Below are 23212 nucleotides of genomic sequence, written 5' to 3' on the forward strand. Positions count from 1 at the left end.
CCAAATGCCACCTCCTCCAGGAAGCTTTCCCTGATGAGCTATACTGGAAGTGGTTGCATTCTGCCTGGAAATATCCCCCAACACTAACTGACATGTCTGTTGTAGCCACTGGGTTGTCCAGAAAGTTCCTGGGTGTGAGGGTAGGTGTACTGGGCCTGGCCGGAACAGAGTGGACACTCAGTGAGTCCTTCCACCCTGAATGCTCAGTACTGGTTAGCCAGGAAGCAGAGGCTCCTGGGAGCCTAATACATCCTGCAGGGTCTAATCACCCTCTAGGAAGATCTTGTCTGTGACCTCCAAATGCCTCTATTCTCTTACCTGTAGGATTCATCACTGAGAAGTCACCTGACAGACGCAAGGTCACATAGCTACAGCCTAGACCCCCCCTAACCCACTCCATATGGCTGCAGGCGCTGAGAAGGGGGAGGGGTACGAACAACATGAGGCAGACACACCTGGCCTTGAGGGAGCGCCTAATTGCTAATATTTATGGAATACTTTTCTGCTGAGCTTTTCATGTTACTTATCTCATGTAACCTTTACAAAATGCCAGGATGGGCATGTTAGCGATGTGGAGTCCCTTTGGTGCAGAAGGAGAACAAGGCTCAGAGAAGTCAACTAGTTTATCCACGGTTACACAGCGGCCAACCACGATTCAAGGCTTGACCTGACTCCAAAGCCCAGCCTCTCAAACTCAGGGCTTGGCTGTACATGACTTCAAAGAAGACAGAACCTGTCACCCTCCCCCCAACCCAGATCCTTAGGGGTCTCCAAGTCTGGCTATGGGGGAGGGGGACCCTGGGGAAGCTCTGACAGCCAGTATAACCCTCCCAAGGGATCAGCAGCAGTAAAAATCCAGCTTCTGCCTTGCAGCTCAAATGCAGGCATGTTTTAACAACTAGTTAGACAGGAGCAACATGGAGCCAGAGGGTGGGTTGGAACTGAACCCCATGGCCTCCCGCCACCAGGACCTGCAAGGTGTCTGGGCATGAAGACTGCACAGTCCCAGCCCTTCCATGGGCTTCTCAGAGGAGGCCCCTTCTGCCCTGGCCCCTGCCCTCTGCAAACAGAATGCGCTCCAGGGTACAAAGTAGGGCTGTAAATTTTTCAGCAGCAGCACTGAGGTTGCACAGGCAGCAAGGAGAGCTGTGAGGGCTGCATCCCCAGGGGCCCACTCGGCTTTCCAGAACCCATTTCCGGCTCTCCGTCTCCTGCCACATGCCTTCTCCCCAGACCCTGAGGGTCCTGGGCTTCCACACCCCCAGCTCGCCCCTGGCAGTCCCTGAGGAGCCTCTGAGCTGCACCCCCTCCCTCCCTGACTCTGAATAATTAAAGTTCCAATTAGGCTTCTGTCTAGTTTGGTGCTAATAAATGTTTGTGGAGCCGGTTAACTGCATTTGCCTTGAACTCTTTTAAAATGATTTGCTGGGTGGCCGGCTAGGCATGGCAGGACAAAGAGTGCCCCGTGTTCCTTCTGGGGGTGGGGGGTGCACATGCTCCCACCTGTGTGGCTGCTTCACATCTGGAGCCTCATCTCATGGGTCCCATGCTGCTGGGGTGCTCCCATAACCCCTCACATACCCTCACTGTACAGTTTGGAAAACTGTCCAAGTGTGGGGAGCTGTTTTGCCCATGGTAGGCAAGCCAGGTGGAATTGGGCAGGAACTGAGGCACCCTCGTGGGCTGCTGGGGCACACCCTCTTATATCAGTGGCCCTCCACAAAGGTTTCATTCACCTATAGCCTCAAATGATGAAAAAGACCTGATTTTACTGATGGTGTGGTGTGTATGTGTGTGTGTGCATGTGAAGTATGTGTGTGATATGTTATTTTGCAGTGTGTGTATGCATGTCTTGTGTGGTTTAGTATGGGCATGTGAGCTGTGCATATTTGTGTGTAGGCATGTGTAATCAAGTGTGCAGTACATCAAGGTGTGGCCTGTGCTGGTCTGTATGTGTGTATCTGCACACAAGGTTGGTGCAGTGTGGCCCCATTCTCTCCTGCATAAAAAATACCTGCTTTCCCTTGGGGGGGTGATGAGTGGAACCTCTTTTTTTCCCTTAGCAACTCTCCTGGGGGCTTTTCATATTCAAGTTGTCCTAGAAGCCTGGGTTACAGGGAGGATCTTGAGGCAAAGCAGCTTTAGCAGGGAGCATGAAAACTGGGTGTCAGGGCAGCTCAGGCCTGCAGTTAGTATGCTGCTTCCCAGTTATAGGTGGCTTGGTTGGGGGCAGTCAACTCTCTGGACCCAAATTCCCGCTGCTTGAAATGGGGTGGCCTCTCATGTTTCATGACTCCTGTAAAGATGGAGTGGCCATCTTGGGTGAAATGAGTCTGTAGACTGAACAGTGCTGTTCCCAGGTGGGCTGTGAAAGGCTTTTGCACAGACCAGTCACCCGGCTGGGTAGCCCCAAGCCCTCTGGAGACAACTCTCTGGCAACACTCAGAGAGAGGTGGGGCGGGAGCGGAGGGAGCAGGCGGTTTGCTCAGCTCTCCCTGAGCCACCCATGGGAAATCTTCACCCACCTGTCTACCTACCCATTACCCATATCTACTGAACCGTCCGTTCATTCATGGCCTAGCCATCCACCTACTAATGCAGCCACAGAGCCACTCCTGTCGATCTACCATCCATGTACTAATGCGTCTATTCATCCATTCATCTAGCCATCCACCATCCATCCATCCAGTCACCATAAATCCATTCACCATCCATCCATCCATCCATCCATCCACTCACCATAAATCCATTCATCATCCATCCATCCATCCACTCACCATAAATCCATTCACCATCCATCCATCCATCCACTCACCATAAATCCATTCACCATCCATCCATCCATCCACTCACCATAAATCCATTCACCATCCATCCATCCATCCACTCACCATAAATCCATTCACCATCCATTCATCCATCCACTCACCATAAATCCATTCACCATCCATCCATCCATCCACTCACCATAAATCCATTTTCCATCTATCCATCCATCCATCCATCCATCCTCTCACCACAAATCCATTCACCATCCATCCATCCTCTCACCACAAATCCATTCATCATCCATCCATCCACTCAACATAAATCCATTCATCATCCATCCATCCATCCACTCTGTTGGGGTCCTGAGAAGGACCCCGCTTCTAAATCCAACTGAGTCAGCTGACCCACTCTGTTGCACACCAGAGGAGGGGGCTGAAAGGGTCAAATCAAAGGCAGCAAGGGTGAGTTATGAGCTGGGGGTCTTTCCCTGTGCATTGTGGCAAGAGACAAGAAGCCAAGGATCACCCCAGGATACTATTTGCCCATAAACAGCACATTTATTGCATGGCAAGCAAGAGTTTTTATAGGTTGGGGTTGGGGGTGGGGGAGAACAAGGCGACTATGGCCTAGCCTTATATAGTCAGGAATGATAAGGGATACCTTATAGTAGACAGTAGGGGATAGAGACATGATGAGGGTCTTCCCAGTAACCGTTGGGTAAGTGGTCAAGCTAGTTTGGAGAATGAGGAAGCGAAAACCGCCAGCTAGTACAGTGGGCCCTTGCATGAAGGAGACTCATAGGGAAGCTGGGACCCATTCGGCAGGTTCCCTCTTGCTCAACCCATAGAGGCAAAAAGCCCCTGGGGAGACTGACAGAAGGCCTTTACCTCCCAGACATCCAGGGGTTCTCCCTGGATAGCCCGCGTCATGCTTGACCTCAGCTTATGCAAGGCCCCACATCACTCAACATAAATCCATTCATCATCCATCCATCTAGCTGCCCATGAATCCATGCATCCATTCAGCTATCCTTTTACCATTAATCCATTTACATTCACATGTACTCACTCATCCATCCATCCATAGCCATAAATCCACCCACTTATTCACTCACCCATCCATTCATCATCCATCTACTCAGTCACCTTCCCATGTATCCATTCACTCTTCTATCTATCCACCAGTCCATCCACATAGGTATCCACACATCCATCTATCCATTCACCCTTTGTGCATCATCTACAATTTCCACCCATTTATCTACTATCCATCCAACCATCCAGTCACATTCCAATTTATTCACAAATATAATGAATGAGAACACCCAGAAAAGAAAAGAGTGAGGCCGTGGAACTGGGATGAACTCTGAGGCTCAAACTTTGGTGCTGGTGTGGGCATATACATGAACACACACACACACACACACACACACACACGCTACCACAGACTTACCTTCTCCAGTAGCTGCCTCAGCTGTTTGGTGCGTGCATCCCGTGAACACATGGTCTGCTGGGGGGCAACCACTGTGCAGATACACCTGCCCTCGCTGTCCTGGGCAGAGCTGTACACCTGCCAGCTCTCCTCAGGGTTGGTGGGCAACACCTGGAGACAGGGTGGTGGGGGGTGAGGAGACGGGAGGGGGAGAAAGTGATAGCATAAGGCAGTATACCAGGGATGACAATCTGAGCAACTGTCCTCGTTCAAGCCCTGTAGGAAGGGGACATGTTCTTTCTATGGGGGAGAAAGGAGTACCCAATCAGGAGTCCCTGAGGCTGGAGAGGAGTTAAACAGGCACAGTTCTGACAGTTGTCAAAGTTCTTCCTTAAATGCCAGGGGTATGAGGAATCTGGGCATCTACTAAGAAGGTTGTCACTTTGGGGAGAGGGGAGTGGCATCCAGAGGCTGAAAGCTGGACAATGAGCAGGTAAGGCAGGAGGGCAAGTGGCTGGTTGACTCCCAGCAGGCATGTAATTCAGAAATCAGATCTCTTCCTCCCGCAAGACAGGCAGTGCAGGCTGGCACAGCCGTGTTCTCCTCCCTGACACTAAAGCACCCATAACAGCCGCCATAAGGCAGCCCATCAGCCCAGAGTCCCTGAGTGCCGGCAATCTTCCCACTGTCAGGCTGGCTAAGACAGCCCAAGCAAACACCAGGCTTCCAACTCCATGGTGGCTGCCACCCACCAGCCATTTGGTGGATGTCAGCAAGTTGTTGGTGACATGTAGTGCAGGGGTCACACCCAACCAGAGCCCTAAGGTTTGCTTGAGAACTGCCCCCCCCCACCACCACCACAAGAGCCTAGAGTTACATGGGGCTGCTATCACCTTGCCGGGAAACTCCAGTGGGGTGTTTTGGACACCTGCCACACCTGGCAGGCATGGCCTGGGAAAACACTCCCGGCCACAAGCCCTCCTGCTCCAGCTGGCCCCTGCAGCCTGCCCAGTTGCCTCAGGTCACCTGCTTGCTATTTTTAGGCCAGAGATGGGGAGGAGGAATTGGGCAGGGAGAATCCATAGTAGCAAGGATACATTGCATTTCATTCATTCCTAATCCCAATCCCCAAGCTGGAAAAGAGGCAGGAAGGGATCCTTTGGCAGGCAACCCTGCACATGCAAATCTCCAAACAGCAGGTGCAGTTGGTCAGTGCTCTTTCCTCTGCTTAGGAAGGGCCTTGCAGAGACCTCCCGCGAAGCTCTGTGTCCTTGGAGGCACAAAGGGAGCCGGGAGAGGAGACTGGTGTCCTTCACCTCTCCTTCCAAGGAGGACGGGAGGTCTGAGGTGCTGAGCCCCTTCCTCAGAGCCTCAGCATCCTGCCAAGAACCTTCTGGACCAGCCCAGGTTCCAGCAACTAGCCATCATCTAACTGAACTCTGCCGGGAAGCGGCCTTGGCTGCTGGCTAGCTGTCTCCCCACCCCACCCCAAGGCCTGGAGGAGAAAAGCAATTTGAGAGGCGGGTGGGTGAGGCGCTCTGAAGGAGGTGGTCAGCTCCATAGCAAGTGGAGCCCATGGCCCTCACCCTGACCACCTGGGCACCCTGCTCCTCCTCCTCCGGACCTCAGGGAGGGGCGGGCACCTGGGGACACTGGGAAGGTACAGAGAGGACAGCTCACAGCCTGTCAGGCTCCTACTCTGGGCGGGTCCAGCTTTGCCTTTTGCAAAGTGGGGTGGGCGCAGTGAACCCAGACTGGACGGTCGAGGTCAGTCTTCTCCCTTCCTTGCTGAGTGACCTTGGCAAAGTCTCCAAGTCCGTTGCCTCAGTTTCCTAGCCTGACCCACGAGGGACTTCTTACTAGTTGAAGGAGGACTCCGAGCCTCGGAGCGAGCTCCCGGGCTGAGCCCCGGTCCACTAGGGGACTTAGCAAAGGCAGGAAGCGTGGCCTCAGGGTGGGGGCCGAGGAGGAGCGGCCGAGGTTGGGGAGTAAGGGGCGGAGGGCCCCTTGCAAGCGGCTTGGGGGCACCCGCCCTCGCCCGCCGCCCCGGCGCCCCAGGGTGCGAGGTGCAGGGGGGAGGAGGCCCAGGGCGCTCGGCGGGCGCACTTACGCCGGTGCTGCGGTCTAGCGTCCCGCCGCTGGCCGCCGAGAGCCGGGTGGTGTTGAGGCCCACGAGCGAGGGCAGGGTCTGGGACATCCAGTTGGTGATCATGGCCATGGTGCTCAGCACAACCCCGATCTTGAGCAGCGGCACCGACATCGCGCCTCGAGTGGCCTCCCGCGCCCGCGCCGGCTCCGCGCCCACGGGCAGCCTCCTTCAGGCGGCGGGCACCGCGGCGGGCAGGGGCGCCTGGCCGTGTCCCCGCGCCCCCTCCGCCCGCCGCCGCCCGCCCGCCGCCGCCCCGCGCGCCCCGGCCATGGCCGCGCCGCCCCGGGCGCAGAGAGTGGCGCCGCCCGCCCGCCCGCCGCCCTCCGCTGTCCTCGCTGCGCCCAGCGCCAGCCGCGGGGAAGGAAGGGCCGCCCCGCTCTGAGCGCTGCGCGGGCTGCGCTGGGGCCGCGGGCGGGAGGGAGGGAGCGAGGGAGGCGGGGACTCGCCGGGCGGCGGCCGACGCAATCTGCCCAGGAAATGGGTGGATTTTTCCTCTCGGCGCCGGCTCCCCGCCGCCCCCTGGCTGCGGTCGGAGAGTTCTGCATGCCCCGGCCCGCCCAGGACCCTGCCGGGGTGGCGGCGGGAGAGGCAGACCCGCGGCACCGGCCCCCCCAGCACTCTAAAGCCGCCCCCCTTCACAGCGCCCAGATCCTCTGGGGGCAGCGAGACCCTGGGACGCGCCCCGGCTCCCCAGGCTTATGGGAGGAAGGGTTCTGGGCTCTGGGCTCTGGGCTCCCGGCAGTGCAAGGGCTGGGGTCTGTGGCTAGTGTGATATGGGGCCTTCACTGGCTCCCTTTCACGGGGTAACCCCAGTGAGGGGGCAGGGCAGGCTGACAGGCGGAAAGTAGGGTTCTGAAGTGCAGGCTGGACCTGGTGGAACACTTTAATGGGGCTTTCGACTTCGCAGAAGGGTTCTCAGTGGAGATGAAAGACGCTCCCTCCAGCCTCCCATTAGGTCCCCACCCCCACCCCCTTTGCTCCAGATCCCCCATTCACTCTTTTCTGCCTGGATGTAAATCACTCACTCAACCTTTCCGGATGGGGATTTGAAAGAGGGGCCAAGACTCTTGGGGTTCACCTAAAATGGGACTGCACCTGCCTGGGCGGTCTCTTTCTGGCCCATTTCCACGTGAAGAGGGGACTTAACTACAGGCTCACGGTGGTGGCCTGAGTGTGGGCTGCGAGGCCCCCAGCCATTGGGATTCCTCGGACTTGTCTTCGCGATTAATACCGGGATTACGAGCGGATGTCTCCGGGTTGCGTGCAGAACAGTTCAACAGTTGGGGACTGGCGCCACCTCCCAGTACCTGCTGGAACTGCAGGCTCTGCTCAAACTCGCTAATGCAGGCAGGCGGCAGGTTAGATTGGTCCCCATCACAGCACAGACTGGGCAGAGGAGACAGCGCTCAGGACAGCGAAAGCTCCGCTCAGTGTCCCTTTCAGTAAATATCAACACCCACTCAGGCCACAAGTTCTTCGGCCTGGTCTCATCACTCACACTACTGCAGAGGGGCAGCCATCATTGGTTTTGTTGGGACACCTGCAAATCAAACGTGACCCAACTCCAAAAATCTCCAGCCAGCTCAGAAGCTGTAAATATTAATTACTGAACATTCACTAAGCTCCAGGTGCCCAATGTGCTGCAGACCTCAGCTCAAGTTCCACTCGTGGGGTACAGCATGCTGTAGACCCCAGGACAGACACAGCTCAAAAAGACCACGGTAGCACATTCCCAGGCACTTTCCATGACCAGACATCAGTCACGAGCGAAAATTTCTTGCAACCAGCTACATGCATGCTGTAGGCATCCTGCGAGGGCTATTTAGGGTCAGACTCTGCGTTCCAGCCATGGTTCTGGAACTTAATTGACTGAGATCATCTGCTCATCTGTGCCTCTGTTTCCACATCTGTAGAATGGGGCTTAACCTCTCTCTGCAGTGGGATGTGAGGATTAAGTGAGCAAGTGCAGGTGCAGGCTGGCACCCAGAAAAGGCACCAGACCTTGGTACCACTGCCCAGCAGACAACAAAACATATTTAGGACTTGGGTGCAGTGACAGTGACAGTTACAGAGCTGAAATGTGCTGGCTCAGAGCCAACTGCAATGTTTCTCTTTCTTTCTTTTTTATTATATAGGACAGAGAGAAATTGAGAGGGCGGGGGGGGGGGGTAGAGAGGGAAAGAAAAACATAGGGCACCTGCAGACCTGCTTCACCAGTAGTGAAACTTCCCCCCTGCAGGTAGGGAGGGGGGAGCTCAAACCTGGATCCTTCTGCACGTGGTAATGCATGTGCTCAACTGGGTGCACCACTGTCCAGTCCCTGCCAGCTCTATTAAGATTAGTTTTAGGTGGTAGTCAGGCAGTAGCACAGTGGGTTAAGCGCACATGGCATGAAGCACAAGGACCTGTGTAAGGATCCCAGTTCAAGTCCCCAGCTCCCCACCTGCAGGAGAGTCACTTCACAAGCAGTGAAGCTGGTCTGCAGGTGTCTATCTTTCTTTCCCCCTCTCTCCATTTCTCTGTCCTATCTAACAACAACAACAACAATAACAACAATAATAACTACAACTACAACAACAAAAGGGAAAATAAATAAATAAATATTTAAAAATTTTAAAAAAAGAGTAGCTTTAGGTTAAAGACCATAGGCAAGGGGCTGGGTGGTGGTGCACCTGGTCGAATGCACATGTTACAATGTGCAAGTACCCAGGTTCAAATCCCTGGTCCCCACCTTCACGAGTGGTGAAGCAGTGCTGTAGGTGTCTCTGTTTCTCTTCCTCTCTATCCCTCCCTTCCCTCTCGATTTCTGGCTGTCTCTATCCAATAATTAAAAAACAAAAAAGACCACGGGCGACAGATGCTGTGCGTATGGACATGGAGGGACTGCTGGACATAGAAGCGACCACAAATAGCCAGGTATACAATCTCAGCAGGTGAGCCACAGCCAAGCAGACACAGAAAAATAAGAAAGAAACCCCCTGGGCCTGAAGAACTTTGGATTTGATTTTCTGTCAGTAATGTCCCATAAGGGACATTTACAATAGGATTTACAACTGGTACTCTCAATTTGAAATCCCGACAGCTTGGCTGGGCTTCTCAGGCAAGCAAAGGAAATGCAGGGAGTTGATTGCCCCACCCCCACCCCCACCCCTAAGGACAAGCATGTTCTGAGGCCTGGAGGCAGGGCTTTCTGGGGGATTCAGGGGGTGCCCCATGAATGCTTCGTACCCTTTGTGACCCACATGTTGCTGCAGAGCTGGCAGACATGCTGGAGAGTAGCCTCCCAAAGAGTGGATGAGAAGCCGTGGTTTGGTAATGCAGCTGTGGCGTCCAAGAGATTCTCAGCTGGTAGATGCAAGTGATTATACACAAAGACAAGGGTTTGAGCCCCCAGCCACCACATGCAAGTGCCTGTGCTTGGGGGGAGGGCGAGCTTTGTGAGTGGTGGAGCAGTGTTTGGCATCTCTCCTTCTCTTTCTCTCTCACTCTTTTTCAGCCAGAGCACTGTTCAGCTCTGGCTTATGGTGGTGCTGGGGATTGAACCTGGGACCTCAGAGCCTCAGGCATGAGAGTCTGTTTGCATCATCATCACGTTATCACCCCATCCCTTCCTGTCTCTGTCTGTGTCTCACTTCCTGCCTAGAAAAATACAAAGTGATCAAGAACAATGGAAGCTTGTAGGTGCATAGCTCCAGTGCTGTTGACAAGAGGAAGAAGGAAAAAAGAAAATGCAGCTGTGGGTTACTCACATAGGGGCTAGCATGGACCCTGCTCAGATGCTACAGCTCCCAGGGGCTGACATGATCTGGAGGCCAAGGAATTTGAGACTGAGGAGAGGAAAAAACAAATCCCCCCTATCAGATACCTTCAAACCTTGGTTAGCATCTTTGTTCCGCATTTCAAGAACTGGTACTATTCCGTGCTCGGCCCTCCCAGACAGCAGGCACCAATTAGGACAGGGTGTGACCTGCATACAGCTCTGCTCCCCACCCAGCTGGGAGCTCTGTCCTGCACCCCTACACCCCTTCCTGCACCCCCTGCTGCTCTGCCCAGCTGGGAGGTTTGAGGTCAGTCGCTTCTAATTCATCCAGTCCAAACCCAAGTTCTCTCCAGTGCTTGGGACCTGAGAGCCTAGGGAAGATGCTGCTGCTTTGAACATATTCCAAAGGATCATCCAAGAATGCCTGAGTTGGTGTAAGTTGATTTAGAAGGCTGCTACTTGGTGCTTCCCAAAGCAAATTGCCTTGTGGAGGAAAGCAGGCACTGAGATTAAAGGATACATGGCCTCAGCCACGCCAGGCGCTCCGAAGGGAGAGTTTAAATCCCGCTTCCCACAGGGCTTCCCTGGAAGCGAGGGCAGCTTACATTTGTAGCTCTGAAGGTCCACTTGTGCCTGACACCTCAGATTCCTGGCACTGACTGACACCCCAACACTCCTGGCTAAGTGCCTGATGCCCTTGATCCTCCAGAGGATGCAGAGCTGGGCAGTTTTCAGCCCCACTTCACACAGGAGGTGCTTCTGGGTTAGAAGTTGACCCACCTAAGGTTAAGTGGTGAAGAAGCTGCTCCCAGTGCCCGGCTCAGGAAAGGAGGCCCTCACCTCTCATCTCTTAGGCATCAGGGGGTCTCAGCTGGCTGCTCTAGCAAAATGCTGCTGACTGGTGGGCTTGTTCACGACAGAAATTGACGGCTCACAGTTCAGGGAGGCTGGAGTCAGAGAGCTAGGTGCTGGCAGGTGGCCCCCTAGTCAGGGCTCTCTTCCTGGTTTGTTATCATTGCTGGGCTGTCTGGCTGGGTCCCCTCATGGTGCAGGGATGAGGAAGCCCTCCCAGCCTCATCTCAAGGCACTAGTTTCATTCACAAGGGCAGACACACTGTCAGAGACTCCACCACCTTCATCTTTGGGATGAAGGCTTTCAGAACAAGGATTTTTTTTTCTGGGGGGGGGGGGGGAAGGCACCATGACACTCCAGGGGCCCCCAGAACAACATGATCTGCGTGACCAGGGGCCCTCTGCCACCTTCACAGTCCTGCCATGCATGACACTGAGCGGAGACATATCTCCCACAGCAGTCCTGGACGCTGCTGGCCATACCACAGTCTCAGTGCAGACAACCCCTTCCTGCAGGAATCAGGGCTCTGGCCTGCTTCATGGGTCACCTGTCCCAGCACGCTGAACCAGCTGGGTGTCTGTCCTCCTGCTGGTCTGTTCCAGCAGTACTTACTTGGGTGGGCTATGCCCAAAGCCCCCAGCACAGGAGAAATGAGAAGGCAGCCTCAGTCACATCCCCTGCTCCCTGCCTGCCTCCCAGAGTGCAGGCAGCGTTACATAACTGCTCTCGCTTCTTCTTGGCCCAGAGCTGCCTTCTTGCAAAGGGTGGGCATGGGGCCTAGTGGAGGGGGGTACTCTACATTATCTCAGGAGGTCTATAAGGGGCCTGGCACATCAGGTGGCCTCTGTTCCACAGGGAGGACACTGAGGTCCTGGGGTGTGACTTGCTCAAGTCCCCAGGCTCCTCAACAAAGAGACACCCCCCACCTGCCGGGGACAAGGTTTGGGTGCTCTTTTGCTGTTTAAAAATACACCTACATTCCACCTGCTACTTGCCCCAAAATGGGGGACAGAGCAAAGGAGGGGGAGAGGAAGAAAGGAGGAAGACCAAATGGGAGACAATGATAGGAAGACAGAGAGAGGAGGGATAAGAGGTGATGGAGGGTTGCAGAAAAGGAGGAGAAAGAGCAGACAAGAGGAAGGGAGGGTAAGAGGAGAGGCAAGGGAAGAGGGAAGATAAAGAAAAGCAGGGGGAGGGAGAGTAGGGGAGGGCTGGAGAAAGGAGGGTGTCACGGCTGTCCTCATAGTTGGGGGGTGCAGGCTGAGCCAGGATGCCCCATTTCTACCTCCCACACAGACTCGGACTCCCTCCTTGTGTTGGGATGCAGGGGTCACTTCCTAGGGTGGTAGATATTCTGCTGCCTTGCAGCTGTGGCCAGGAGAGCATGGTATCCCTGGCTCCTTGTCCATCCAGGAAGTAGAGTGTCTACCCCTGCCCACCTTGGTCCCCTCCTATATCCTCTGCACTTGCTCCAGAATGTTCCATGTCAACTTCAGAAAAATTCCAGGAAACTTAGAGGCATGACCAAGGTGGGTTCTAGTTCTAAGGTGCACTCTGAAAAATACAAATAACTCAGCACCATAAAATAACCTCACCCCATAACTCCTCCCTCGCCCCATGACTGCACTCCAAGCACAATTAGTTGGGAAAGATCTCCATGGAATAAGTGACTTGTCTTGACATGAATCAGTAGATGTGAAAATAACTGAGAAGGGGGCATCATTCTACAACCATTGGAAACTCAACTCTGGGCACCCACAGAATGGACATCTGCTGAGAGCAAGGGACTATGACGTAGCTTCACACATTGTCCCTCTGATGAAACACTTTACCCCCCGGGCACTATCTTTTCCATCTTAAACTGAATGGGACCCTCTTCCCACAGAGCCTAGGGCTCAGAACCCTGGCAACCTCCAGCAAAGGGGATGCCAATATCTGCAGAGTCCCCTGCTTTGTAAGACCCCTGTACTACTTGTGCCACGTTGCTGATGCTCTTTCCCTAAATGCCAGTCACAACCAATTCTGCAGCTGGGTCCATAGGACTGGGATCAGGGGCTGGGCTGTACAGGGAGTAGGGGCATGTGTGGGTACTCTGGGTAGGACAGGGGCACAGAGAGCCCCCCCCCCCCCCCAGCCTCACAGCCAAATCGCAAGGTGTGGCTAACCCTGGACTATGCATCTTCCTACACTGTCAGATTTGCACCCTGCACCCTGGGCACGGAGTGAAGTTCTGTATAGCAGTTAGACATGCACCTCTGGGGTCCAGTGGTGGTGCACCTGAGTGAGCGTGCCTATTACCATGCACAAGAACCTGGGGTTGAGTTCCCAGTCCCCATCTGTGGAGGTTGGGGGGGGACTTCAAGAGTGGTGAATCAAGTACTGCAGGTGTCTCTCTGTCTCCCCTCCACTCTCAATTTCTCCCTGTCCTATCAAATAAAAGGAAAAGAAAGGAAGAAAGAGAGAGAGAGGGAGAGGGAGAGGGAGAGGGAGAGAGAGAGAGAGAGAGAGAGAGAGAGAGAGAGAGAGAAAGAGAGAAAGAAAGAAAGAATGAATGAAAGGAAGGAAGGAAGAAAGGAAAGGTTGTCAGGAGCAGTGGATTTGACTTGCAGGAACTAACCCCCAGCAATAACCCTGAGGGCAATAATTAAAAAGAAAAAAAGGTGGTGGTAGGGGAATGTACCTATGTCTTTCTTCTGCCCTCAGGCACCAGAAACATCCCATAGTGATGTTCAGTCCCTTGTGTTCCAGTCACTTTTTTTCAGAGCCACCCACGGGGGCCATCTCGCACATACTAGAGGAGTCTGCAGGGAGGACTGAACGGGGGCAGGGGGAGCACCCTGAGTACTCATGAAAGCACTGCAGGCAAATAATGGGCTTGTGTGACCATCTCCTGGGCGAGCACTGTCCACCTGCCCATCGCGATGTGGGCAAAGGCTAGGTAGGGTTCAGTGTGTCCCCCACTCCAGACTCCACAGTCACCTGTCCCTGCTGATAGTACAGTGTGTTCAGGGGCCAGGCGGTGGCACAACCAGCTAAACACACAAAGTGCTATGCGCAAGAACCTGTGCCAGAACTTGGGGTTCGAGCCCTCGTTCCCCTACCTGCAGCAGGGATATTTCACAAATGGTGAAGCAGGCCTGAAGGTGTCTCTTTTTCTCTCTCCCTCTCTATCTTCCCCACTTCTCTCAATTTCTCTCTGTCCTATTGAATGACATAGGAAAAATAAAAAATAAAAATAAATGGCAGCCAGGAGTAGTGGATCTGTAGTGCTGGTACCAAGCTTTGCTCCAGAGGCAAAAAAACAAACAAAAAAACAGTGTGTGCAGGATGTTGGCCAGACCCCTGCTGCTGAGACAAGGGACACCTCTGCAGGCTAGGCAGATGGGCCAGCCCACGTCTCCCCAGTGCTGTTTGTGACCACAGGAGCCACCTCACCAACTGCCACCTAGCTTGTGAAGCACTGCTGCCAGCAAGAAGCCTTCCCTTGAGTGTGTTCCCTTCCCTGGAGTGGGGTGGGGGGCAACCATACACCAACGGCCACCTGCATAGGGCTAGAGCCATAAAACCAGAGGTGGGCAAGAAGCTCAGAAGTTATACCCCCACTCCTGTCAATGAGGTCGGGGTCCTCTTCCTTACTCCCTGGATCGTGGGGCAAATGCTGGGACACTCATTTTCCACCGGAATGAACTGAGTGCACTCATGCAAACATTGCCACTTCCCGGGGTAAGAGGCCATCCTGCCCTAGTGACAGATAGGAACCACAGCCAGGCTTCTCACTCTACCCAGCGCTCCCACCTGGCCCTTGCTGTCCCCCTTTGCAAAGCTCAGAGCCAAGGTCAGTGGTGGGTGGTGGGGCAGTAGTGGGGTGGGTGGTGGCGGGTGTTTGGAAGCCCAGCTGGAGACCTGGTTAGCTGGCTCCCACCTTGTGTCAGCAGAGGCCGAGGAGGCACCCACAGCCTCCTTTTTCACCAGGACTCTGTGATGCTGAGATGTTTTCGCTCCCAGTGATTTTTTCTCTGTGTCTTAACAAGAACATGAACTCGGTGTCTCAGTGTTAGACAGAGCCCAGGTGACATCTAGAGTCTGTCACTTACTTAGCAGGCCACGGGGCAAGTTCCTGCACCCACTCAAGCAGTGTCCTCATTCTGAAGTGGGGGACAGTAATATAGGTGGTTGGGGCCACCCTAACAGTCTCCAGATAAAGTTCCAGGTAGGGAGTGATGTGCATTGAGAATGCTACCCTTCTGTACATTGGCATGTGCAAGGATCCACGTTCAAGCCCCTGCTCCCCACCTGCAGGGGGACAGCACCATGAGTGAGGAAGCAGGTCTGCAGGTGTCCCTCTTTCTCCTCTCTCTCCTTCTCCCCTCTCAATTTCTCTCTGTCTTATTTAGCAAAACAGAAAGAGGGAGCCGGGAGGTAGCGCAGCGGGTTAAGTGCACATGACTCGAAGTGCAGGGACAGGCGTAAGGATCCTGGTTCGAGCCCCTGGCTCCCCACCTGCAGGGGGGTTGCTTCACAAGTGATGAAGCAGGTCTGCAGGTGCCTATCTTTCTCTCCCCCTCTCTGTCTTCCCCTCCTCTCTCCATTTCTCTCTGTCCTATCCAACAACAATGATGGCAATAACAACGATAAACAAGAGCAACAAAAGGGAAAAAATGGCCTCCAGGAGCAGTGGATTCATAGTGCAGGCACCGAGCTCTCCTGTGATAATCCTGGAGACACACACACACACACACAAAACAAACAAACAAAAAAACCCAGAAAAAATGGTAGTGGTGGGTTCATAGTGCAGGCACTAATCCCCTGTGATAATCCTGGTGGCAATATAAAAAATAAATACACAGAAAATGTTACCCATTGTGACTGGTTTTTATCTCTAGTGCCTGAAGCACTTGGTGAGTTGCTGAGATGTGCAGCAATCTGAAAAAAGAACAGTCCAGAAAGGTGACACAGTGGAGAAAACATTGGACTTTCAAGCATGAAGTCCTGAGTTCGAGTCCTGGCATTGTATGAGCCAGAGTGATGCTCTGGCTTGTTCTCCCTCCCATCTAAATAAACAAATGACTCTTCTTTTTAAAGCTGAGCACCATCTCCTTTCTCTTTGTGCACTAAGAAGTACATCTCCTGGGCCCATGCCCCAGAGGGATAGAGTAGGGGACCTTCCAATGGAGGAGATGGGATATAGAACTCTGGTGGTGAGAACTGTGTACAATTGTACCCCTCTTATCCTATGGTCTTGTTGATCTTTATTAAATCAATAATAATAATAATAAAAGAAGTGCATCTTCATCTTCCTTTTACTGCTCCCACAGTCCCCTCCGTGACCTGCCAGAGCAGCCCTGTGGAGGGAGGGGGAGTGTCCCCTCTGGTGTGAGGGGGGTTCCGGTGGGGAGCACCCACCACAGCACATCTCTCAGAGCTGAAAATCGGCTTCGTCCCTGCCAGCCGCTCACAGTTGTCATGTATCTAATTCAGTTTAGCTAGTAATTAGTTTTGTATTACTTTACACGGTGATGTTAATACTGATTACAGGGCCTGATAACTTTAGTAATAAATACAACCCAAGGCAGAAAATTACCTTTCCTTTTATTGGGGAAGGCTGGAGTCAGTGGAATGAGGAGCAAATTGCTTTCGGAGCTGGAGCTACAGCAGCTGCCTCATGCGGAGGATTTACGGAGTCTCCTGGACCAGAAGGGGGGAGGTAGGAGAACCCCTCGATTAGGGACTGGCCAACTTCAGGCCCAAAGCTCTTTCTGGCCACACTCCCTACTCAGGCAGTGGCCAAGGACTGGGCAAAAAGGAAATGCCTTGCATCTTGAAATAACTGGTTTAGGAAAAGACTCCCTCCCTCTCCACAGTGTTACTCAGCCCCCCTAAAGTCACTATCATTTTGTAAGCATGCCCCAGGCAGGTGTAGAGCTAAAATTGGGGGTGGGGTGCTCGGGAGTTGAGGGGCCAGGCAGGGGACAAGGAAGTCAGCTGGCTCATCTGGCTCAAGCAGCTGACATAATCTAGCTGTTTTCTTCTCTGTAACTGTGTTCAAAGTGGGTTTAGAAACTGCCACTTTGGAATGAGTTGGATCCAAAGCCAAGAGGACAGAGCGCAAGTGATGGGTCTAGGTGGAAAAACTAACTCAGCAACAGCTCCCCAGTGACACTATTATCACAGTGACGACCCCCCACCCCCACCCCACACACATACACACAGTCTAGAACAGCTGGAAGTCAGCTAACAGCTCCATGCCACACACCAGTCACTCCAAGAGACCACACACCAGTCACTCCATCAAGCTGAAGGGGCAACAACCACTGGACCAGATAGCACTCAAGCAGTCTATGTCAACTTACAGATCCAAGTGCCTGTGGTATTGGGGGTGTTCTGTTGCCATGAAAAGCCAGCCGGGGCTAGGGTTTGCATGGCTCATGATAAGAACCTTTCTTCACTGTCTGTGATACATCAAACTCTTGCTTATACATTTACTGAGCACTATGACTTGAGGGCCGAGGTTTCCAGGCTTTTCCTACAAGCAGTAGCCTCCATTTCTCTGTCTGCCTGTTTGTCCCCCGATTTTGTGCCCTGAGCTCACTGCTGAGCCCAGATGGGATGGTGTTCCCCCCCAATGCTGGTCACTCCCAGTTTCCAAAGCTTTCTGTCTGCAGCTGAGGGTGAGGGAGTGCTGGAGGGGACTTGCTCCTGCCTCCGCTCCACAGCCCTCTGGCATCCCAACAGAAAATCACACAGATCCTTGAGTGTTTCGTGGAGCAAGGTGCCCAGATGTCAGATGGCCAGCCCAGGCTGGACCAACTTAAACCCAGCCAGCTGGCCTCTCAGAGCTGCTAGCCAAAGGGAATGAGAGATGCAAAGAGTAAGAAGAATGGAGCTCACAGCAGGGAGGTGTCTTTGAGACTAATTCACTCTAAGCTTCCTTGTTGTCCGGAGGTGGATGTTCTGGGTAGGGAGAGGCTGAGAGCCTTCCTCAAGGTCACCCAGGCTGCAGCTGGTAGGACTGGGTAGGAGGTGGGCGCTGCTCCCTCAGGCCATCAAACCTAGGCTCCAGTTTCCATCTAAAAACCCAGAGCAGGTGAGCATCGCCAGCTAGTTCCAGGCTGTCCCACCTCCCCCAAGACAAAAGAAAGCAGCTCCCTAAGGCACAGCCGCAAGACACACCAGGCTTTTGTTGAAAGCCGCAGGACAAGACTGTGCACACTACACGTCTGGACAACAAAGTTAATTGAGGCCTACAAGCCTGGCACACAGTAGGCTTTCCATCACATCACACGCTGGCATTTGACTGAGTGGCTCATCGTAAGTGAGCTGTCAGGAGAACAGATGGGCCACCATGTGCTGAACCCTTCCTCCCCTGCCCCCATTCCCTGCCTGGCTGCCTGCAGCCCAAAGCACTTTGTGAAGTGCAGGTAGAAAGCCATATGTTTCTGTGTGGTTTCCCCTTTGGACACGTGCTTGTGAATTTATAAACACAGTAGGCCTGGTACCTGGATCCAAGGCCCTTGAGTGGGTGAGGGTGTGTGGGTGGTCTAGAAAGTTCCTGTGTGCCTGGAAGCAGTGTACGCCATGTGGGGAAATGATGGGGGGGGGGTTCCACTCAGCTGTCCTCTGGTCCCGGAAGCCCAGGGACACATGCAGACTGTACAACTCAAGACATCATATCATTCAGGACGCTTCCTGGGATCCCATCCCTTTGGGATCTAGAAAGCAAGATTCTTAGGGTGAGATGAGAACCCAAGCAGTTCTCAGATTCAGAGCAGCCCCTCCCTGGACCCACATCCCCTTCTCAATTCCACCCTCTCCCCCACTACACAGAGGTCACAGCTGGAGGATAAAGGCACCTGGTACAACCCCATGGGTCCCCTGGGCAGGGCTGGAGTAGCTGAGGTCTCTGGGGCTAGAGTCAGTCTCAACCCCTTCACAGACTTGCAATAGTGGGAGGGATTTTAGCCATTGGAGGAGCCTCTGCTCTAACGTCCCATATGCAAAGGGATTCCCTTGGAAGATGCCTAAGGAACAGCTTCAGAGGCCAGGCCGGCCCAGGGAGGGGAAGGCCATGCCTGCTGCTGCCTCCAGGGACACACTCCCTGGGGAGGTCCCACAGCCAAGGGGGCGGGGAAGAACCTCATAAAGAAAACAACTTTCCTCCCTGGCTCAGGGGAGCTGACCAGGGTACTAAAAACGAGGGTCAGAGTGGGTGTTCAGGGCCTGTGGGATCCAGGTGGGCAGGGGCAACTTTAGGTGGGAGGGCACACTCTCTACCCCCAAGACAAAGCTTCCGTTGAAGTTGCCTCAAAAGTCCCCCCACCCCACCCCACCCCTAAGAATAGGGAAATTGTGCAAACTATTCGAGGAGACTCAGGAAGAAAAACAACTATGGTTTGGAGTCATTGGCTTGGGGTGCTTAGCAGTAAGATGGTCATGTAGGGTTGAGAGGCCCAGCTAGGCAGCCACATCTAGGACCATGCAGGGACAGTCACCTCTTTTCTGACATGTCTACAGAAGGCACACAGTACTCTTCAGCACCTGCCTGGCTCCTTTCTGCCAGTGCACGCTCCACAATCTGGTCTGTAGTGTGTGTGCATGCGTGCATGTGTGTGAGTGTGAGTGTGTGTGTGTGTGTGTGTGTGTGTGTGTGTGTGTTAATGACCAGCCACAGTGCACAAGCTCAACCCTAGCCAAGCCCTCCCTGCTACCAGGAAAAGTTCCCTGCCAGTCAAACAGTAGACGCTTTCCAGGGGAGCCAGCGATCCAGTGGGTTCATCTAGTGGCACCTGAAGGCAGGTAGGAAGCAGACCCCCCTCCCCCTTAGGAGCGGATACTGGAGCTGCCCTCTCTGGGTACAGCCAGCCAGCAAGCAAGGCTTCAAGGCAAAACAAGGAAAGCTCGTTCCAGAGCCTTCTCTCCGTAAGCCACCTCTCCCTTCTCTTTTGTTTTCTCTTTCATTCTTAGAGGGAAGTGGGGAAGCAGGAGAGGGTCAGGAACAGGGGTGGTAGCGGGTGCTCAAGTCAGGTTGCTGGCTGCCCCACCCACTGTCCAGACTCCAAAGGGCCAGTGTTTCTCAGCTCAAAGTGTGGCACAACGGCACTACAAAAAGGGCATTTTAATGTCACCCTCAAGCAGCCTGCTTCCCTGAAGCTAGCAGGCTCTGCTGGTCACCCTGGTGCCAAAGCAACCCCCCCCCCGCCCCCAGTCCCTGCTCACAGGCGGCCAGCCCTTCTCCTCCCCATAGACCTGCCAGATACAAAATGATTTTTAAAATGGAGAATACCAGCCAGAGACCAGTGTTCTCTAGCTACATTGTTGGGGCGTGGGGGTGCCCGAGCCCGCTTAAAATGCCTGCCGGTCCCCCCCAACACACACAGAGGCGGCCTGCCACTCACACCTCAAGCCATGCATGTGCCCCGGTTCCCCTCCCCCAGGCCCTACGCGCAGAGTCTACAATGCGCCCCAATCCGCACACAGCGCCCTTCCCGGCGACACCTTTCCCACCGTCTGCTCGCGAAGCCCCAAGGGCAGCGTTATAAGCACAGAGAGGGAGGGGTGGGGTGTGGGGGGAGGGTTAGGTCTCTCTACCTGGGGAAAAGCCAGGGGGTTGGACATCCCGCTTGCTACCCCCACACCCCAAGACAATGGCAGCCAGAGGAACCCCTGGTGCTGCCCTTGGAACTTCTCAATATAGATTGAGGATGGGGTGGGGGCTTAGACTAGAGAGGGTAGCTGTGCAGCCCCGTTGGGCCAGGGCTGGCGTTGAGGGTGTGTGACAGCCCCAGTCTCACTTAGCCTGCACCCCTCCTCCCGTTACCCGGGCTGCGGTGGGCGCTGTCCCCTCTCCCCGCCAACCCCGAGCCAACCAGCCGGGGCAGGGGGGCTCAGCTCCTGACTTTGCGGGGCTCCGGGCCCGGCAGGTGCCTGGCAGGCGGCAGGCAGGGAGGAAAATGGCGTTGGCTGCACGTACTTGAGTGAGTTCGGTGCCCATCAGGATGAGGAAGAGGAGGCTGAGGAGCTTCCGGGCGGGTTGCATGTCTCTCGGCCACCTCCAACGTCCTGGCATGCAAGGGTGCGGGCCGGTCGGCGGCTGCGTGGACGCGGGCGCGCTCGGGCGGAGCTGGCTCCGGCGGCGGATTCAGCACCCGGAGCAGGCGGCGCGCGGGGTGTGCTGCGCGGAGCCTCCGCTCTGCATATTGATCGCGTCCCGGCTCGGCGCGCGCCTCCCGGGCAGGGCTGGGCCGGCCGGGCGGGGCGGGACGGCCCCTTATGGCCCCTCCTCCCGGAGGCTCCCCGCGCCGGCTCCGGGGAGCGCTCTGCGGTTCTCCCAGGCACGGCGTCCCGAGGCGCTCCAGGCTGCTGCGGGTGCCAAAAGTTTGCAGGGGAAGGAGTGGGGGTGGGGTGGCGCCACGCTCTAGCTGGGGAGCGGGGTGGGGGTGGGGTGGGGTTGGAGGGCGGCGGGAGCTGGGGTGGGGTCGGGGAGAAGCAGGCTAGGACAGGATGTGACATCAAAAAGGCGGGGGAAATTTGACTTGGAGAGAAAACTCCATCCTGGCCAGCCTCGGTGGTGGCAGGGGCTCCAGTTCCCTGGGATGGGGGATCCCGACTCAGGGAAGGCAGGTACTGGGGCTCCCGGGCCTCTGGACACAGACGTGGGCTGCGGAGTGTAGATGGGGGCGGCGTGACTCCTGGGATGAAAGACTCTCCAGGAGACACGGAGAAACAGGCTCATCTCCTGGGAGGATGTTTCCAGGGGGAGGTTGTGGGGAGTTGTGCTAGAATGGAAGCTGTTCCATTTTACTACGTTTTAGCCACCAAGTTGCAGATGCTACTATGATCCCATCCTGATTTTCCTGGGTAGGCAACCTCACCCGTGTGTCCAGGAACCTCACCTCTCCAGAGCCCTACCCCTCTAGGGAAAGATAGAGACAGGCTGGGGGTATGGACTGACCTGCCAACATCCATGCCCAGTGGAAAAGCAATTACAGAAGCCAGAACTCCCACCTTCTGCACCCCCAAAGAAACTTTGGTTCATATTCCCAGCAGAGCAAATGATAAAAGATGACCTGAGGGCTCTGAACCTCCATTTCACCAGGACCTGAAAAACACCAGAGGAATACAGGCACTGTTTCTCTTAGCAGAGAGAAGAGGGGAAAAGGGAAGACTCCTGCAAGTAGTAATAAGTGTAGGGGTGACTTAGAAAGGAATTGAAGGTAAGACAATTGAACAAAGTGGGGAGAATATAAATATATATATACATATATATATGTACATATATATACATGTATATATTCACAGATATAGAATCAGTCCATATCAGTGACCTTGAAAGAACTATTGTAGTTTCCAATGGAGGGGATGGGACAGAGAACTCTGGTGGTGGGAACTGTATGGAATTATACCCCCATTATCTTACAATTTTGTAAGTCAATATTAAATGACTAATAACAACAACAATAATAATGATGCAGAATGGAGAGCAGGACAGTTGCCCCACAGCCAGAGCTTCTCCCTGTCCTCCTGGGAAGGCATTGCATGCTGGGCCCTCCTGTCCCCTTGCTCTGCATGGGGGAGAGGGTGTGAGCCTGTGAGGGCCCCCATGTGTATGCAGTGGGCTGTGTGCACAGGATGTTGGCATGGGGAAAGCACACAGCTCTGTCTTGCCCAAATGGGAATGGTACTCAGAAATGAGTTTACAGGAGCCTGAGAATGTCTCCCCCTGTCCCCAAGTGGGGGAAGTCAGTGGAAGGTATGGCCCCACGGGCCGAGAGGGGTCCTCCAGCCAGTGGTAACCCCAAAAGGAGGGAGCATAAGTGACATGGCATAACAGGGAGGAAGAAAGGAAACATCCAAACTAGTTTGCAGGATGGATCTCCTGACTCGGGGTAAGAGGACAGAGCATGTTCAGTCTGTTCTGGAAGCCCAAGGCCTGACCTGTAAACTCATTTCTGAGTACCATTCCCATTTGGGCAAGACAGAGCTGTGTGCTTTCCCCATGCCAACATCCTGTGCACACAGCCCACTGCATACCCATGGGGACCCTCACAGGCTCACACCCTCTCCCCCATGCAGAGCAAGGGAACAGGAGGGCCCAACATGCAATGCCTTCCCAGGAGGACAGGGAGAAGCTCTGGCTGTGGGACAACTGTCCTGCTCTCCATTGTGATCCCTTCCCCCCTGGGAACATCCTTCCTGGGGCTGGGCTTCAGTTGATCAGACAGTTACAGGGCTGGGATGGGAATTTATGGTCTGT

At 54.4% G+C, this 23212-nt stretch overlaps 1 protein-coding gene across 2 annotated transcripts in view; it reads right to left on the reverse strand.

Moving 5' to 3' along the window:
• Positions 1 to 21292, reverse strand: part of OLFM1 (olfactomedin 1) — a 41674-nt gene extending 20382 nt beyond the window's left edge. Inside the window, exons 1-2 of one of the 2 annotated variants that reach the window (XM_007521419.3) lie at positions 20930 to 21292; positions 4222 to 4371 (exon numbers count right to left, since the gene is read on the reverse strand). In XM_007521419.3, coding sequence (XP_007521481.1) covers positions 4222 to 4371; positions 20930 to 21025 — 246 coding nt within the window. In that variant the 5' untranslated portion in view covers positions 21026 to 21292. Of the gene's footprint in view, positions 1 to 4221; positions 4372 to 6310; positions 6745 to 20929 lie in introns of those variants that run through there. The other variant, XM_007521417.3, reaches the window with a different exon arrangement.
• Positions 21293 to 23212: the final 1920 nt, after the last annotated feature.

Source organism: Erinaceus europaeus, chromosome 10 (genome assembly GCF_950295315.1).
Source record: "Erinaceus europaeus chromosome 10, mEriEur2.1, whole genome shotgun sequence".
Lineage (NCBI taxonomy): Eukaryota > Metazoa > Chordata > Mammalia > Eulipotyphla > Erinaceidae > Erinaceus > Erinaceus europaeus.